This window comes from Notamacropus eugenii, chromosome 4 (genome assembly GCF_028372415.1).
Source record: "Notamacropus eugenii isolate mMacEug1 chromosome 4, mMacEug1.pri_v2, whole genome shotgun sequence".
Taxonomy (NCBI): Eukaryota; Metazoa; Chordata; class Mammalia; order Diprotodontia; family Macropodidae; genus Notamacropus; species Notamacropus eugenii.
Window position 1 is genome coordinate 395,240,367 of NC_092875.1, and position 19,309 is coordinate 395,259,675.

Sequence of the window (19,309 nt, forward strand, 5' to 3'; positions counted from 1 at the left end):
CTGGCTCACCCTTCCTGCCACATACTTTATGACAACCTAACGTGGAATACTCAGAACTGAACACAGTTCTTCAGATATGGTCTTACTAGTTGTAGTGGGACTGTCATCTGTCTGGGACTGGACCTATGTCTTTCTCAATGATGCTTACTACAGTATTAGCTTTTCTGGCTATCCTCACACTGTTGACTCCTATTGAGTTTGCAATGAGTCATTCACAAGGCAAAAAGGTCAAGTCCTGTTTTCTGTCAATACTCTGTATAATTATTAAATATTTATATTAATCTCAATCTGCATGAACATAAAGAATGTTATGATGGAAGGCCCTTTGATTGTTTATAAAACTACATCCATATTTCTCTTACCTCATTCTCTTCAACTAGACTTTAAAGGCATGCTCCAATTAAAAACAGTGGAAGTGAAAATTTTTTTACTATTGGGTATTCAAATGGAAGCTGCTAATTAACATATTACCACAGGATTTCTCACTTCATAAAAGGACCAACTTTAGGATTCTTTCAGATAGTGAGCTTACCGAGTAAGCTAAAAAAGACTTGCTTTTTAAAAATTCTATTCATATGCCATCTTTCAACAACATATCTACTATATAAGCTGAGGCGTGGACATAATTTCTCAGAATCAGATTTACTTACCTGTAATCTTTCTAGCAGAACTCACTCCCTTGTAACTTAGTAATTTTGGTTCAAAAAGAGTCTTATTTTACAAAAATACATATATTGAATTTGTAGATCCATAACTTCAAGCGTGTTGAATCAGTGCCATCTACTACAACTATTTTTACTCACATTTAGCACATGACATGCAGGAACTCCATAAAAAAACTTTTAAACCAATCATTTTAATCACAGATTAGATTGGGGAAGGAAAAATGCAGCTTAAGATTTTTGCTCTTAAAGTCTTCCTAGGAAGAGGTAGGGAGTACAGTGGCTAGAAATTAGTCAGAGCCAAGCTACTTCCCCATTACATCCTGTTCCTTCTGCAAGTAATTTTCTTTTTTGGACTGGACCTAAATTTTCACAGAGGTAAGGAATGCCTGGTGAGGAAACTTTCCACCACCAATGCAGACAAGCAAGCACACTGGACAATTTATAATTTTAGAAAACTGAGTACTGACAAGTTAAGGATCTGCCCAGGGTTCCACAGGCAGCAGACACTGGAGACGGGACTGATCTCAGAGGCCAACTCTCCAGCTACTACATCACACTGCCTCTCTGACATAGTGCTTTTCATTTGGCACAGTATTTGCATTATCTCACTGGAGCCTCCTAACAGACGTGTAAGGCAGTTACTTCACTATCAAATCTGTCTAAGATCTATGATTTCATTAGCTGCCCAGTGGGGAAAATGCTCTCTCTCTTCAGTGCAGACTGGCACCTGTCCATCAACTTCTAGTCTTAGGGAATCGCCAGAGGAATTAAGGTTATGTCCATTCTAACACTTAATCTGTGACCCTATGACCTGTCTTTCCAGTTTTACTTTATATTCCTCCCCTCAATGCATTCTGTGCTTCCATTCATGATAGATTGCAAACTGTTCCCAGAACTTAATATGTTACCTCTCACCCCTGTGTATTCATGCTGACCAGCCCTGGGCTTGGAATGTGTACCTTCCTCATCTCTGCCTTTCAGATTTTCCCCCAGATAGTCTTCCTTTTCTACATTGACTGTTTACTTGTTACAAAAGCAAGGTTTCCTACAAGGAAAAAAAATCCATATGGGAATTTGTTTCTTCTAAATCCAAAGTAGAAATTAACAACCCCTTGCTCAAAAGAGAACAAAAATTGATTCTGCTCTGAATCACAGCTTGGTTGTATAGAATGAGGAGTGCCCTAGCTGTAGAAAGAAATTCAGCCAGGAGGTAAATTAGCAATGACATTTAATGCCGTACGTGAGCCACTATGCTGATGGGTAACTACATGTAAACCAAAGGGAGCTGGAAGTGTCTAGAAGATATTAAGGAGTGTAAAATTTTCAAATGAGATTTCAAGAGTGATTAAGCCCTAGGCAGATATATAGAGCCCTAAACAGTAGGAAACCTGCTGTGACAGTTTTAGAGGTAAGGGGAGTGTGTATGTAGGGGGTATGTGTAGAAGAAACTGTACTGTATATAAAGATTAGTAACACTAGGAAAATAGAACAAAGTGAAGTATTATAGCTTTTATGGTACAATTTTAAGTGCTATATGATATACAACTGTTGCTTTGAAATATTCTCCTCTTGTGCATAGGTAGCTTGAGTTCATGTTAATTAATACATTGCCATTATCCAAACATGTTTAGAGTTAGCGGGGTAAGTTTTGATCTGAGTCATGAATCATTTCACAACCACGAATAATCTTACTTTTGTGGGGGTTGAGTTATTTTGGTTTTGGCATTCATGTCAGAAGTTTGTTTTATAGAAAGTTAATTATTGGCATAAGTATCCTAGGGTGGGGTTGCAGCTTGTTATTGGGCAGGGCTGAGGGGAGGGAAGACAGGTTTTCTTTGCTAGCCAAGATTCATCCAAATTCAGCATTAGATACTTCCTAAACTATGTTTCTTTTTTTTTTTAACTGTTTCTATTTTAAAGAAATCTCAATACAATGAAGCAGTGTTATGTAATGGAAAGAAGGCTGGATTAGAAGTAAAAAACCAAGATTTGATTCTCAGTGCTGCCGTTTACTAGTTGTATGACCTGGGTCAAGTCATTTCAACTCTCCAGGCCTCGGTTTCCTCATCTGCAAAATTAAGGGATGAGGCTTGATGACCTCTATGACAGCTGGCAGCTCTAAATCTAGGATCTAAAGATTTTAAATATCTTAGACAGAAATAGTAACAAGATACTGATCTTTCTGAAAGCAGTCTCTGGAAATTGTCACTATCAGTCACAGATAATTATTTACTGAGTGCATATGTGCAAGGTACGGTAGAGCACAGGGAAAAAGTCTACCACTAACAAACTGGGTGACTTTAGGCAAGTTCCGTAGCCTATATAGTCCTCAATTTCTTCATTTGTAAAATGAGAGTTTTAGCTCCAAAACTGATTCTGTGAGAGCAAGACAATGCCTCTCTCTGTGATCAGGAAGCTTTGAGTCACTATATCCAGAGTCTGTTTAATTTGCTCATGAAATAGAGCTCCCTTGAAATGTATAAAAGTGGTAGGAATAAGAAGAATTCACATCCCTCTAGAACTTTATACATTGCAAAGCACTGTCTTCAGGAGTTCTACAAAAGATGGTGCCAAGACTGTCATCCTGATTTTTACCAATGAAGAAACTAAGACACAGAATGGACTTAGCTGGAGTAAATGTTTGAACTGATTTTAAGTACAGCCTCGGCTGCCAACCAGCTAAATGTTGTGCTTACTGAAATGGCTTCAATCCCAGAAAAGGTATTTTCATAACTTTTCCAGAACAACTTTGAGCTTATTGTAGATTTTTTTCTTAATATTAAATTATTTTCTTTTTAGAACCAGAGGTAGGATTTTTAGGGTTTTTCTCTTCTGTAGGTGCTTCTCTGTATGCATACACCACACACACACACACACACACACACACACACACACTTCATTGTTAGAACTTTCTTCAGCTGTTTCATTTTAATATCTTTTATCACTTTGCTCCTGTGATCTCCAGGTTTATTCCTGATGACCATTGTTTATACTAAGCTAATCAAAATTGAAAATTGTCTGTGCTTTCTTTGGTCATTGTAAGCTCACCAGTTACAAGTAAAGAACTATTTAAAGCCTCTTCTTGTGAACCTCATTTCCTTCATCTGTCAAAAAAAATTAGAAATGAAGGATGATGCTTAAGGCAGAGGTGGCAGACTCAAACAGAATCATTTAATGTGGCCTGTAGAACCAGATTAAAATGTAGTTGGGAAGTATTTAACGTAACAAATTAAAATACAACATAGATAATGTTAATTTGTGATTTTCTAAGCCAATATGTGGCCTATAGAGATCTGTTTCTATTTGAGTTTGACACCATGGTCCTGTAGTATTATTGGGTTTTTTTGTTTGTTTGTTTTTAATTTAAGTTTTCAACATTCATTTCCACAAAATTTTGACTTCCAAATTTTCTCTCCATCTCTCCCCTCCCCCACCCCAAAATGTGTTGCATTCTGATTGCCCCTTTCACCAGTGTGCCCTCCCTTCTAACACCCCTCCCTTCCCTTATCCCCATCTTCTCTCTTGTCCTGTAGGGCAAGATAAATTTCTGTATGCCATTACCTGTATTTCTTATTTCCCAGTTGTATGCAAAAACAATTCTCAACATATTTTCCTACAAGTTTGAGTTCCAACTTCTCTTCCTTCCTCCCTCCCCATCCATCCCCACTGAGAAGGCAGGCAATTCAAGATAAGCTATATATGTGTAATTTTGCACGTGACTTCCATAATAATCATGCTGTATGAGACTAACTATATTTCCCTCCATCTTATCCTGCCTCCATTTCTTCTGTTCTCTCTTTTGACCATGTCCCTTCCCAAGAGTGTTTACTTCTAATTGCCTCCTCCTCCCATTTGCCCTTCCTTCCATCATGCCCCCCACCCTGCTTATCCCCTTCTCCCCTACTTTCCTGTAGTGTAAGATAAATTTTCATACCAAATTGAGTATGCATGTTATTCCTTCCTTGAGCCAAATGTGATGAGAGTAAACTTCACTTTTTCCCTCTCACCTCCCCCCTTTTCCCCTCCATTGGAAAAGCTTTTTCTTGCCTTTTCTATGAGAGATAATTTGCCCCATTTCATTTCTGCCTTTCTCCTCCCAATATCTTCCTCTCTCACCCCTTAATTTTATTTTTTTAGATATGATCCCTTCCTATTCAACTTACCCTGTGCGCTGTGTGTGTGTGTGTGTGTGTGTGTGTGTGTGTAATCCCCCCAACTACCCAGATACTGAGAAAAGTTTCAAGAGTTACAAATATTATCTTTCCATGTAGGAATGTAAACAGTTCAACTTTAGTAAGTCCCTTATGACTTCTCTTTGCTGTTTACCTTTTCATGCTTCTCTTCATTCTTGTGTTTGAAAATCATATTTTCTTTTCAGTTCTGGTCTTTTCATCAAGAAATGCTTGAAAGTCCTCTATATCATTGAATGACCATTTTTTCCCCTGAAATATTATACTCAGTTTTGCTGGGTAGATGATTCTTGGTTTTAATCCCAGTTGCTTTGACTTCTGAAATATCTTATTCCAAGCCCTTCGATCCCTTAATGTAGAAGCTGCCAGATATTGTGTTATCCTGATTGTATTTTCTCATTGACCTGGGAACTCTGGAATTTGACTACAATATTCCTAGGAGTTTCTCTTTTTGGATCTCTTTCAGGAGGTGATTGGTGAATTCTTTCAATATTTATTTTGCCCTCTGGTTCTAGAATATCTGGGCAGTTTTCTTTGATAATTTCATGAAAGATAATGCCTAGGCTCTTTTTTGATCATGGCTTTCACATAGTTCCATAATTTTTAAATTGTCTGTCCTGGATCTATTTTCCAGGTCAGTTGTTTTTCCAATGAGGTATTTCACATTATCTTCCATTTTTTCATTGTTTTGGTTTTGTTTTGGAATTTCTTGGTTTTTCATAAAGTCATTAGCTTCCATCTGTTCCATTCTAATTTTTAAAGAATTATTTTCTTCAGTGAGCTTTTGAACCTCCTTTTCTATTTGGCTAATTCTGCTTTTTAAACCATTCTTCTCCCCACTGGCTTTTTGGACCTCTTTTTCCAACTGAGTTAGCCTATTTTTAAAGGTGTTATTTTTTTCAGCATTTTTTTAGGTCCCCTTTAGCAAGCTATTGACTCACTTTTCATGATTTTCTTGTATCACTCTCATTTGTCTTCCCGATTTTTCCTCCACCTCTCTTACTTGATTTTCAAAGTCCTTTTTGAGCTCTTCCATGACCTTCCATTGCATATTTGTTTTGGAGATTTTGGATGCAGAAGCCTTGACTTTTTTGTCTTCCCCTGATGGTAAACATTTTTTTTCCTCATCTGAAAGGATGGGAGAGAATACCTGTTCTCCAAGAAAGTAACCTTCTATAGTCTTTTTTTTTTTCCCTTTTTTGCGCATTTTCCCACCCATTATCTTGACCTTTAGGTCCTTTGTCAAGAGTAGGGCATACTCTGGGGACCTGTAAGTTCTCAATTTCTCCAAGGTGGCACAATCAGGGGAGAGGAGTTTATCCCTCAGGGGCCTCCAGCTCCACCATGCCCCAGGACCTTGCTCAGGGCTGAAATTCAGATCAGCTGCTCATTTCTCCCAGGGGCTTTAAGTTAAGCTGCTCCACAATGGACCCTGGCTGCTGTGTGGCCACTGCCTGTTGCTGCTACTGCCTCTGCTTGGGACCAGGGCCAGGGCTAGGGGAGGACCCTGCTCCCTTCTCTCTCTGGTTGAAAAAGCCTTCTCACTGATCTTTCCTGCCTGTGGGTTAAGGGATCTGTGAACCACTGCTGCTGCTGGGGATTCTGTCCCTGAAGCTTGCTCTAGTCCTGCTCCTCCCAGCACTGCATGTCCAAGGCTGGGCTGGGCTCTGACCCTGTAGTATTATTGTGAGAATCAAATGAGAAGTTATATAAAGGACTTTGCACACCTTAATGCACTACCTTTTAGGGAGTTGTACACAATAACACTAGTAGCTACAAAAAGTCAGTAGCAGAATTCTAACCTAGGTTTTTGTAACACCATGTCCAGGAGTTCTTCCCATTATAATATGCTATTTCTATTAGGGGAGATAACTATGCACACAAACAATTACATAAGGTCCAAACAAAAAAATCTATGAAAGCATAGATGAGTAAATTATTTGCAGCTGAGGAGCTTAAGGGAGGGCTTCTGGGGAAGATGACATCTGACTTGGGCCTGTTCTGGTTTTGGTTCCTTATCTGCTACAGTGGATCACTCAGAATGATCCCTTTAATAAAAACATCCAACAACCTCTAAGAAAAATACAGGTTTGGAAAGTGAAATAAGTAAAAACTATTGACAGAGAAATTCACTGGGATCCCAGGAGCTCTCTCCCAGTGTCTCAAAACTTCCTCTATTCCCCCTGCCAAAAGATTCACAACTAGAGCTCACCTGGGTACAAAGTTAATCAAACTTTCTCGGGTCTTCCCATGGTATCTTGGCTCACAGCACAGTTAGTGTTGTGAAGCCGTGGAGTTTAACTCAAGACTCCCTGGTTTTATCCTGGCCCAAAGCAGACCTTGAATGACAGAAAAGGGCTTTCTAGATGTGGGGAATCAGGTAAACAAAACATGGTGTTTATTTTGTAAACAGTAAATGAACCAGTTTGGCTAGAAGAATGGGATAAGTAATGAGTAACAAGGCTGAGAAGGGGAATGAGAATGGGGCACGTAGCATGAGAAGTCTTGAATGCGGAACTAAGAAATTTGGATTTTTTTAAGCAGTCATCCACCCTAACTGGTCTTTAGGGACATAGAGAATTGTTTATCTTTTATAGATGTATCATTGTGGGAACTGGAAGATATGGTACCCAAAAGTGTTGATTTTCACTTTGCCCACATTTCCTGCCTATAATTATAAAAGCCTTTTAAAAGTGAAGTTTTTTTCCTTTTTTTAAAAATTTATTTATTTAACTTTTAACATTCATTTTCACAAAATTTTGGGTTCCAAATTTTCTCCCCATTTGTCCCCTCCCCACACCCCAAAATACCGAGCATTCTAATTGCCCCTATCACTAATCTGCTCTCTCTTCTATCATCCCTCCCTTCCCTTGTCCCCAACTTCTCTTTTGTCCTGTAGGGCCAGATAACTTTCTGTATCTCTTTACCTGTATTTCTTATTTCCTAGTAGCAAGAACAGTACTTGACAGTTGTTCCTATAACTTTGAGTTCCAACTTCTCTTCATCCCTCCCTCCCCACCCATTCCCTTTGAAAGGCAAGCAATTCAATATAGGCCATGTCTGTGTACCCATAATAGTCGTGTTGTGTAAGACTAACTATATTTCCCTCCATCCTATCCTGCCCCCCATTGCTTTTGTTCTCTCTTTTGATCCTGTCCCTCACCAAGTGTTGACTTCAAATTGTTCCCTCCTCCCATTGCCCTCCCTTCCATCCTCCTCCCACACTGTTTATCCCCTTCTCCCCCACTTTCCTGTATTGTAAGATAGGTTTTCATACTAAAATGAGTGTGCATTTTATTCCTTCCTTTAGTGGAATGTAATGAGAGTAAACTTCATGTTTTTCTCTTACCTCCCCTCTTTTTCCCTCCACTAAAAAGTCTTATGCTTGCCTCTTTTATGAGAGATAATTTGCCCCATTCCATTACTCCCTTTCTCCTCCCAATATATTCCTCTCTCACCGCTTAATTTCATTTTTTTAAGATATGATCCCATCCGATAATTCACTCTGTGCTGTGTGTGTGTGTGTGTGTGTGTGTGTGTGTAATCCTACCCACTATCCAGATACTGAAAAGTTTAAAGAGTTACAAATATTGTCTTTCCATGTAGGAATGTAAACAGTTCAACTTTAGTAAGTCCCTTATGATTTCTCTTTCCTGTTTACCTTTCCATGCTTCTCTTCATTCTTGTGTTTGAAAGTCAAATTTTCTTTTCAGCTCTGGTCTTTTCATCAAGAATGCTTGAAAGTCCTCTATTTCCTTGAAAGACCATTTTTTCCCCTGAAGTATTATACTCAGTTTTTCTGGGTAGGTGATTTTTGGTTTTAGTCCTAGTTCCTTTGACCTCTGGAATATCATATTCCACTCCCTTCGATCCCTTAATGTAGAAGCTCCTGGTTCCTGTGTTATCCTGATTGTATTTCCACAATACTTGAATTGTTTCTTTCTAGCTGCTTGCAATATTTTCTCCTTGACCAGGTGACTCTGGAATTTGGCCACAGTGTTCCTAGGAGTTTCTCTTTTTGGATCTCTTTCAGGCGGTGATCTGTGGATTCCTTGAATGCTTATTTTGCCCTCTGGTTCTAGAATATCAGGGCAGTTTTCCTTGATAATTTCATGAAAGATGATGTCTAGGCTCTTTTTTTGATGCTGGCTTTCAGGTAGTCCCATAATTTTTAAATTGTCTCCCTGAATCTATTTTCCAGGTCAGTGGTTTTTCCAATGAGATATTTCACATTATCTTCCATTTTTTCATTCTTTTGTGATTTCTTGGTTTCTCATAAAGTCATTAGCCTCCATCTGTTCCATTCTAATTTTGAAAGAACTATTTTCTTCAGTGAGCTTTTGAACCTCCTTTTCCATTTGGCTAATTCTGCTTTTGAAAGCATTCTTCTCCTCATTGGCTTTTTGAACCTCTTTTGCTAATTGAGTTAGCCTATTTTTCAAGGTGTTATTTTCTTCAGCATGTTTTTGGGTCTCCTTTAGCAAGGTGTTGACCTGCTTTTCGTGCTTTTCTTGCATCTCTCTCATTTCTCTTCCCAGTTTTTCTTCCACTTCTCTAAATTGATTTTCAAAATCCTTTTTGAGCTCTTCCATGGCCTGAGCCCATTGAATATTTATTTTGGATGTTTGGGATACAGAAGCCTTGATTTCTATGTCTTTCCTTGATGGTAAGCATTGTTCTTCCTCATCTGAAAGGATGGGAGGGAGATATATGTTCAGCAAGAAAGTAGCCTTCTATGGTCTTATTTTTTTCCCCTTTCCTGGGCATTTTCCCAGTAGGTTACTTGACTTCTGAGTGTCCTCTCCACACCCACCTCGCCTCCAGATCCACCCAGCCTCTACCCAGACAGTGCTTGGGGTCTGAGATTCAAATGCTGCTTCCCAGCCTTAGGGCTTTGGTGGGGCAGGGCTGCTGTTAGGTGTGAGATTAAGTTCCGGTGCTCAGGTGGGGGCAGGGCCACGACACGGGGCTTAGTTCCCTCAGGGGGTTTATGTAGAGACCTTCAACAATGGATCCGAGCTCCAGGCTGTTCTGGGAGCCCCTGTCTGCTGCCACCTCCGCTGCTGCTTCCCGATGGGGCCTGAGTTATGGGGGCACCCTCCTCCCCTCTCTGCGAACTGAAAAGCCCCTCTTTGCTGACCTTTTCTGCCTGTGGGTGGAGGGACCTGCTTGGCCTGCTGGAGATTCTGTCCCTGAAGCCTGCTCGGATCTGCTCCTCTTGGTGCCCGCGGCCAAGCCAGGGCTGGGCTCTGCTCAGGCCCAGTGCATGAGGGACCTTTCGGGTCAGTTTTTCAGATCTCTCTGGAACAGAAATCTCCTCTGCTCCGTTGTTGTGTGACTTCTGCTGCTCCCGAATTTGTTGGGAGTTCTTCTTTATAGGTATTTTATGGGCTGTGGGTTTGGAGCTAGCATATGTGCAATCTTTCTACTCCTCCATCTTGGCTCCTCTAAAAGTGAATTTTAAACAAGTTTTGTCCATAGATTTAACCTGCTCTAGATTTCTTAGTAATTTTACATTATTCAGAAACTAATTTTCTCTTTAACCCTTCTTCATTGCTATTAACTAAGATGTTCCCCAGACCATATATAGAGAATCGTGTCTGCTTAATGGTTATCTTTTCATTTCTGTACATTTTAGCCTACTTTACATCCTTGCTTTCTCTGTCATATAGCTAATTTTCCATTGATGTGACAACATTTATAACCTATTCAATATGGTTTCTTGTTTTCAGGTCAGATTTAGTGTCACCCATTAAATGGGCACACCCAGATAAATAGTTTTATCTGCTGCATTTCATTGAGCCAGTGATTTAATGTAGCTTTTTGAGAACCATACTCTGTCATTTTATAAATGGATAGTTCCCTCATTTTAAATGTTTCTTTTAAAGTACAAAGTCTTTTATAAGCTGCATTTTGATAGTTTCTTATTTGCAACCAAAACCTCTGTGACCAAAACAGCTGCAGAGATTGTGTGGGCAGTAGAGAATCTGCTGTTTTCAGAATATTTCTGTTGATATTTAATGAAAGTCAACAGCAACCACAAGTCAAGGAATAAAGAGTGTGTGGCAACATTTAGCATTCTGTGATCTGAGGAGAAGCATTTACATTGCATTTAATTTTACTGCAATTAATTTAGAGGCTGATTTATGTATTTATGGCACAGCAGTAAACAAACTGATCTTTCCGTATTCAACCTCTTTTAATACTGAATGGTCTTACTCGTGACCTAATTAGCCAGAAAAGGGTAGGACCTTGTGACAGAACTGGACTATTTCCAAATTCTCTCCCTTTCTTTGCTGTTTTCTCTTATTACTTCAGTGTGTGGACCTGAGCTGTAATGAGCTAAGTGAAGTCACATTACCTGAAAACCTGCCTTCAAAGCTACAAGAACTAGACCTGACTGGAAACCCTCGGCTCGCCCTGGATCACAAAACCCTGGAGCTGTTAAAGTAAGTGTAGTTTTCCTGAAATGTAGTTAATTACACAATTATTCACAAAGCCATGGTATGTTCAGCCCAATAAAAACTACTAGGCTAGACACCCCAGACAAACTGTCATTGTTGCTTTGTTACCACGATTCACTGAGAGCATTTTCAGGAGCAAAGTAGAAATCTAGTGAATCTGAAAGATGGTACCTCACAATGGAAAAGTGGCTATACATATGCAGCCGTCAACATATGAGCAAGAGGCACTTCCACTCAAGAATGAGCCCTAAGATAATTTTTACCACCTTCCATCACATAGTAAAACTAAAGAAATAAAATTCCTTTTAGCTGGCAACCACTTTGGCTGCAAGTGCCATGCATATCATTTGGGACAGGAAGCAGACCAGCGATTTCTTGAGTGAGGTGAGGAAACTCCCACTAATATAAATTGGCACTCTCTCCACAACTCATAATCTTGAGAGCCCAGGTCTTCCAGGTTTAAAAGCCCTATCTGCAACCATTAATGTGCTTTAGTTTGGGGAAAACCTACAAGGTGATATTCTTTCATTTTACCTGTAGTTGAATTATTTTAATTATTCTTAGTGCCAGTTTGGATTCATTTTCTCATAGCAGAGTGAAGAAGAAGTTGTCTTTGGTACATATCCAAAGTCTGTTGGCTTATTAAAAGGGAAAGAACACTGACCCTGGGAGTGAGGAGAAATAGGTTCTTTCTGCTACTAAGTACTTCTATAAACTTAAGGAAATCACACAACTTCTGAGCCTCAGTTTTCCCATCTATAAAGTCAGAAAGTTGGATTACACTAATGTTTTTCAAACTGTCTTCCACAGTCCCCTGGGATTCCATGAAGCAGTCTAAAGGGTTCTCAGGAGGAAAAATAAATAATAATGTCAGAAAAGAATACACAGCAAGATCCTTGAGCTTGATTTAATATGAACAACATTCACTTATATTCTTAGTATTTTAAAAAGTCTATTCTACATTTTTATGTCAATGGCTAGTTATGAATAATTGTAAAATCAGAAAAAATTCCTAAAATAAAAGTCTAAATAATCAAATATCTGATGATAAAGCAAACATCAACAGGGATAAAGATTGTGACGGAACCTGTGATTTCATTGATATGAAAAACTCCCTCTGCCAGCATAGATATGTTGCCTAGAGAACTGCAGAGTTAAATGGTTTGCCCTGGGAATCACAAAACCAGTGTTAGTCATGTGTAGGACTTGTATCCTGGTAATCCTGACTTCAGAGTCATCTTGCCATTCACTATGCCATGTCTGTCTCTAATTCAGGTTTACTTTTGTTGGTCCTGAGGTACTCTGTGTAATTTGTTACAAAAAAAACTTTAAAAGTGAAAATATAAAGAAGATTGAATTTATTGTGAAACATCTTATAAAGTATTGTATTCAGAATTATTTCCATTTCTTGTCATAGTAAATAGTCACATTCTTCTCACTAAGTAAGAAGTAATCCTTGAAATAACATTGATCTCAAATGTAAATTAAAAATAACCTTTGAATTTTTTTAGTACCATTAGTTCCATTTTTTTAAAAAAAAAAATTGTTGAGATCTTATTATAGAGGTTTTTTCTAAAGTATTTTTTTTTACCTGAAAGACTCCAGACTTTGAAACATTTGAAGAACATACAACCAGCTAATGTCTTTGATTCATCAGAAATATTTAAGTTTGTTTTTGCTTTTTTGTGTAGACAGCTAATTTGAGAGGACTGTATGGAAATATCACATGGCAGCCTTAGAGAAAAGTAAACATTTCATACTTGGGACCATCTCTGTTCTATGGCAGTAATGTTGAGATACTCTTTTTCAGTCACCCAGAATTTACTCTGAAGTTGTTTGCAAATTAACTTTTTGTTAAACTCCATTAATTTAATATAATTGATAAAAAAAATTCTGGTTAAAATTGAATCACTTGCGTTTTGCTGCCAGTTCTACATGACTTCCTGGTTAAAAGTTGATACGTTAAAAGTGTTCATATTATAATCAAGGCTTAATTGAAAGTGCTTTCCCAAATTCATTTTACTCTATTAACATTCCTATGAAGTAGGGAAAGGCAGGTATAATGCCTATCATCAAAATGGGAAAATTAAAGGCCAGAGAGAGTGTGACTTTTCTTTTTAAACATTTATTTTAATTAATGTCCTATTGATGCTTACTTTTACATTGATGTCATTTTTAGTAACCTGCCTTTCCCAAAAGAACACTCTCCTTTAACAAAAATACACTTAAGCCAAATAAGCCATCAAATTATTTATGTGTAACAGCCTGGTTCTCTCTGAAGAGATGGGGTTGTCTTCCTAATCAGTTATCTGAAGCTGGGATTGTACAATGCCCTGAAATTTTCGATGTTTTCTTTTGCATTATTGTTTGATTCTTATGTATAGTGTCCCTGAGTTTAGCTTACTTCTCTTTGCATTATTTTAAACTGGTCTTCCCAAGTTCCTATGAATTCTTCATATTTATCATTTATCATAGTACAGTAATGTTCCATTACAGTTATGGACTATAGTTTGAGTAGTCATTTCCCCAAGATTTTGACTTTCCAAGGTCACACATGATGATCCGGGAATAGGACCTTTTCTAGTCACTTAACCCCAATTGCCTCATTCTGAGTAATCCCCAGTCATCCTGATGAATATCTGGTCACTGGATTCAGATGGCTCTGGAGGAGAAGTGAGGCTGGTGACCTGCACAGCCCTCCCTCACTCAAAACAACATCAGGTGCAAGTCATGTCATCATTTCTCTGATGGCATGGTCTTCTTCAGCAATGAAAGACAAACACGTGAAACCCTTACTTGATCTTTCTATTCCCACTATCATTCTATATCTCTTCCCTTTATGGTCACATGCCTCAGAAAGGCCAGGTGCAGAAGGTGCTTTCATTTTCCTTTCAGCCTCTTTTTAACCCCTTATAATCCATCTTGCAATCTTATTGTTCCCCTGAAATTGCTCTCTACAAAGTTACCAGTGAGCTCTTAGTTGCCAAATCCAGTAGCCTTTTCTCAATTCTCATTCTCCTTGACCTTTCTTCAGCCTTTGACACTATTGATCACCTCCTTCTTAATTCTTCTCTCTAGGTTTTTCGGGACACTGTTCTCTCCTGATTCTTCTCCTTCCTATTTGACCACTCCTCAGTCTCCTTTGTTGGATCCTTATCCAGATCACGCTCCTTCTAACCATAGATGTCCTTCAGAGTTCTGCCACGTTCTCTTCTCTTCTCCCTCTATCATACTTCACTTGGTGATCTCATCAATTCCTATGCATTTAATAACCATCTCTGTGCTGATGATTCTCAAATCTGCCTTTCCTTCCCCAACTTCTCTGCTGATCTTCAATCTCTCATCTGCAGCTGCCTTTCAGACATTCTCAAACTGGATGTCCAGTAAATATCTGAAATTAAGCATGTCCAAAACAGAACTCAATACCTTTCCCTTAAATCCAACCCTTCCTTCTCCATTACTATAGAGGGCAGCATCATCTCCCAATCCCTTAAACTTGCAACCTAGGAGTTATCATCACTCTCTTTCACAGGGCCTGCGATTTAATTTCTGCTACATTTCTTAAATATGCCCCCTTTCTCTCTTCTGACATTGCTGCCTCTCTAATAGAGTTCCTCAGCATCTTACAACTGGACTATTTCATAGCCAGATGGGTGAATCTGCTTGCCTTAAGTCTCTCCCCATTCTAATCCAACTTCCTTTCAGCCACTAAAGGGATTTTCCTAAAGCTCAGGTCCAACCATGTCATTCTCCTACTTGATAAATTCCAGTGCCTTCCTGTTGCTTCAAGGATCAAATACAAAATCTTCTGTTTGACCTTCAAAGCCCTTCATAACCTAGCCTACTCTTACCTTTCCAGTCTTCTTATATCTTACTATCCACCACATTCTCTTCAATTCCATAACACTGGCCTCCTGGCTGTTCCATGAACAAGACTTTCCATCTCTTGGCTCCAGGCATTTTCTCTGGTTGTCCTTCATGTCTGAAATATTTTCCTTTTTCCTTTCTCACTACTGACTTTCCTGGCTTCCTTAAAGTCCCAGCTAAAATCCCATCTTTTGCAGGAAGACTATTCCTAACCTCTCTTAATTCTAATGCCTGTCCTCTTATTAATTCCTACTTATCCCGTATTTGGCTTGCTCAGTGTGTGGGGGTTTTGTGTGTGTGTGCGTGTGCACATGCACACGTATTTGCACTTTCTTTCCCCATTAGACTGTAACTCCTTGAAGGCTGGGACTATCTTTTGCCTTTTTTTTTTTTAATACCTAGCACTAAGCACAGTGCCTGACATATAGAAGGTGCTTAATAAATGTGTATTGATTTATTGATTGGCTCCTGAGATATTTAAATTTCCTACCCTCCCATCCCAACCCATTTTCTCTCTTCCCTTTTCTCTCTTTGGTGTCTCCTTTTTTCTTTTCTGTTTGTGTCATGGGCATGCCACCTACATTCCTTGTTACATCATCACTGATAGCCATAGTTGATTTGATTTAAATCACTAGTGAAGGCTCACTAACTTCCCCTTAACTCTAATACATATTTTTCACATTCCTGGAAATTGTTTCACTTTCAGATGTCTCTATCATATTTTAAACTCAATTATTTAGACCTTTATTATTCCAGAATAATTTTCACTTACATCAAAATTATAATGTTTTAATTTTAGAAACTAGACAAAGCACATTTAAATGAAATCACTAAACAGGTGAAATCTCATCAGTTCAACAAATTAATCCCAAATATGTGGCAGATATTTCTATCACACTTTTATTAGGATAGCAGCTGCCACTATAACTTCAGAAATTTAAGTTGTTTTGTTTAAAACACAAAGTGTACCGTTCTGGATTTTTAACAAATTGTTACTAGTAATCATATTCTACTTAATGCAAATCTTCCTTTTGAGAAATACTTTCGAAATTCAGTCATACTTTGACTGATTCTCATAGAATTTAAACTTCACTCCTGACTCCCTTTGGATAAAGTGATTATTTCCTAAATCTATAATGAAATTAGACCTCTACAGTGGCTTGTTTTAACTTACACATACAACTTTACTAAAATAGTTACATGAATGTATTCCCTCATAAACTATGCATTATAATTTGAAGAAGTCCAAGTATTTTATAATATTGAACTTCAACATCTACAAAGATTTGGATTTTCATACCAAAAATAACAATTTAAAAACCATTTTAAAAGTAATTTTTATTCACCCTTCTGATCACACAAGATTTAACTTTGCTGACCCACACCTTAGACATTGCTGCCTCCCAGAGTGCATAATGAGAAGTACAGTGACAAGTAATCAAGGCAGTTTACAAGACATTTTTCTCTTTTAAGGAGAGTCTTGATTGCTCTCTTCTGTAGCTCAGTGACAAACTTTAACTGTCTCCTAGGTGTGGGGCACTGGACCAGGTGCTACAGGGTTTGCTAAGAAAGTGGTGTACCCATGATGCTTACTGTCTAATCATGGACCAGTCACTTTAGATTAAAATATTCCATGAGAAGTCCTGTGAGAGAGGTATAGAGAAAGCGGCATTAGTATCTTACACTTTATTCATATAGCACTTTTGATGTTTTACAAATATATAAAATAGATAAAAACAAAAAAAATAGATACAAATATAGACAGTCCACAGACCACCTTCATGTTCTTTCATAAGACTTTGAAGTTTATGATTACCTTTTCATAGGAAACTGAGCCTCACGACAGCTAAGTAAATTAGCTAAGGTCATACTGCCAAAACTAAGCTCAGACCCATGTGTTCTGGGTAAGTAGAATGTGAACTCCTTAGAAGAACATGAATTTGTTGAGTCTGGAGATGTAGTCAGTATTTAGTAGATGTTTTTAAATTAGTACTAAATTCAATATTCTTTCTATTATACATGCTTTTTTTAAAAAAATCATTTTAACATTTTAAAAAATATTTAAGTTCCAAATTCTGTTCCTCCTTTATGTATGCTTCTCAAGTAATGATGATAAAAATAATAATAATAGCTAACTAACATTTATATAATCTTGAACAGTTGCAAAGCGCTTTACATGCATTACATCTCTTTTGATCCTCACAACAATCCTGGGAAGCTGGTGCTAATATTTCCACTTTACAAATGAAATCACTGAAGATGAGAAAAGTTAAATGACTTGCCCAAGATAACATGGCTGTTAAATATTAGAGGCATGATTGAAACTTCAGTCTTCCTGAGTCCAAGGCTGGCATTCTATCCACTGCACCACCTCGCTACAGATAAAAGACTGTAGGATCAGATAAAGGAGAAATCGCGTTGAGTGGGTGGTGGGGATTAGGGAAGATTTCCTGGAGAATATTGTATTTGAGCTAGTGTTTGGAACATGCATAGGATTTCAACAGGAGCATAGGAGAGGTGAGGGAGGAGAATAAGAAGAATGTGGTAGCTGAAAACCTTCCATGGTAGGGGAGCGGGGAGGTGGGAGGCAGTGTGTTAAGCAGGATAGCAAGTCGTTTGGCTGGACTTTATAGTAGAGGCATTTGAATATACAATGAAGACAAAATAATGAAAGACTCCAAAGCTAGGGTAGGGCTGAATTATGGAGGAGTCTGAATGCCAGTCTGAGGAATTTGAACTTAATCCCATAGCTTTTAGAACAAGAGAATGACATGATTGAAGCTGTGTTTTAGAACGATGGATTGGTCAGGTGTCTATATGTAGGATGAATTAGAGGAGAAAGACTAGAATGCTAATTTGGCAGCTAATTGCAGTTGTCCATTTGAGTAGTGGAATTGTAGACCTGAGTGGTAGCAGTAGAAATAGAAAGAAAGTTATAAATAACTTCACTCTCACTAACTCAAAGTAAGCTTTTCTTGGGATCCTGAATTTAAAATTAATTAGGCTAATTATCTCTCATTCTATTAAAGTCAGAACAAAGTATAGTATATTACAGAAAGCACAGGATTTGGAGTGAGAAGGCTTACTCAGACGAGTTATTATTTAATCTCCCTGGGCCTCAGATTTCCCATCTATGAAATGACGAAGTAAACTAGATGATCTCTGGAACACTGTTTTTAAAATCTAAATCTTATAATGCCAAGGATTCCATTATTTGTATTCACTTGCCCTGTGTTCTTTGCACCCCAAACATATCCCATCGGGTTTTTTTGTCCTATTTTTACTAGATTTAAATTTAAGTGGTCTCCTTGCTCAGGTTGGTAGGAATCTAGGATACTTACCAGGCCTTATAGGAACCTCATTTATTTCTTGACAGATATTTCTATAAAGAAAACTTGGGGGCAGTACAGCACCTAATTCTTTATTAGTGAAGTCTTTATGAAACAGTTACTTGTTCATTCTTTATCATTATTGTAAGTCCAGTAAAGGAAAATCATGACTGAGGAGATTTCATGGTTACTTGTTTAAGTTTCTTAGCAACAAGTAACAATATTTAGGATTCATTGGGAAAACAAACCAGGAAAAAAGAGATAATCTCTCAACTTGAGATTTATCATCAGAGACAGTGTTATAATTCCAGCTTCATCCATTCAAAACATTAAGAGTATAGCTCCAAGTGGCCCCTGTACACATCCTCCACACCCTCCTCACCCCTCAAAAAAAAGATCAGGCCGAAATCTGATATCAGTTTTTCTGAACTAGCAACCCCTTATGAGAAGGTCTTAGACTCTAGGCTGCATTCTCTAGGCTGCACATCTCTAACGTGCAGATACTTGTATGAGGAAGAAATAATCCACATGGTATAGCCACCCATGGGAACAGGCTCTGTCCTGAGACTCCATAGGTAGTCTCAAAGCAGGTTTCACATGACTTTGCTCTGTCAGGCAGATTCTTCCACGGTTTTATTATGGTTATATCCTTCTCTCATTAAAAGTGAATCACATTCCAGATTTTAATAGCAGCAGTTCATGTTGATAGTTTCTGAAGCACTTCCCTCACAACAACCCTATTAAGGAAACAGTAAAATTATAATTATCCCTATTTTGCAGATGAGGCTGTCACT

General features: G+C 38.2%; 1 protein-coding gene across 1 annotated transcript in view; it reads left to right on the forward strand.

Annotated features, from left to right (window-relative positions):
* PHLPP1 (PH domain and leucine rich repeat protein phosphatase 1) overlaps nt 1-19,309 on the forward strand; it is a 299,915-nt gene that overhangs the window by 261,599 nt on the left and 19,007 nt on the right. The window contains exon 13 of the mRNA XM_072605517.1: nt 11,174-11,304. Within this exon, the coding sequence (XP_072461618.1) occupies nt 11,174-11,304 (131 nt within the window). The remainder of the gene's footprint in view (nt 1-11,173; nt 11,305-19,309) is intronic.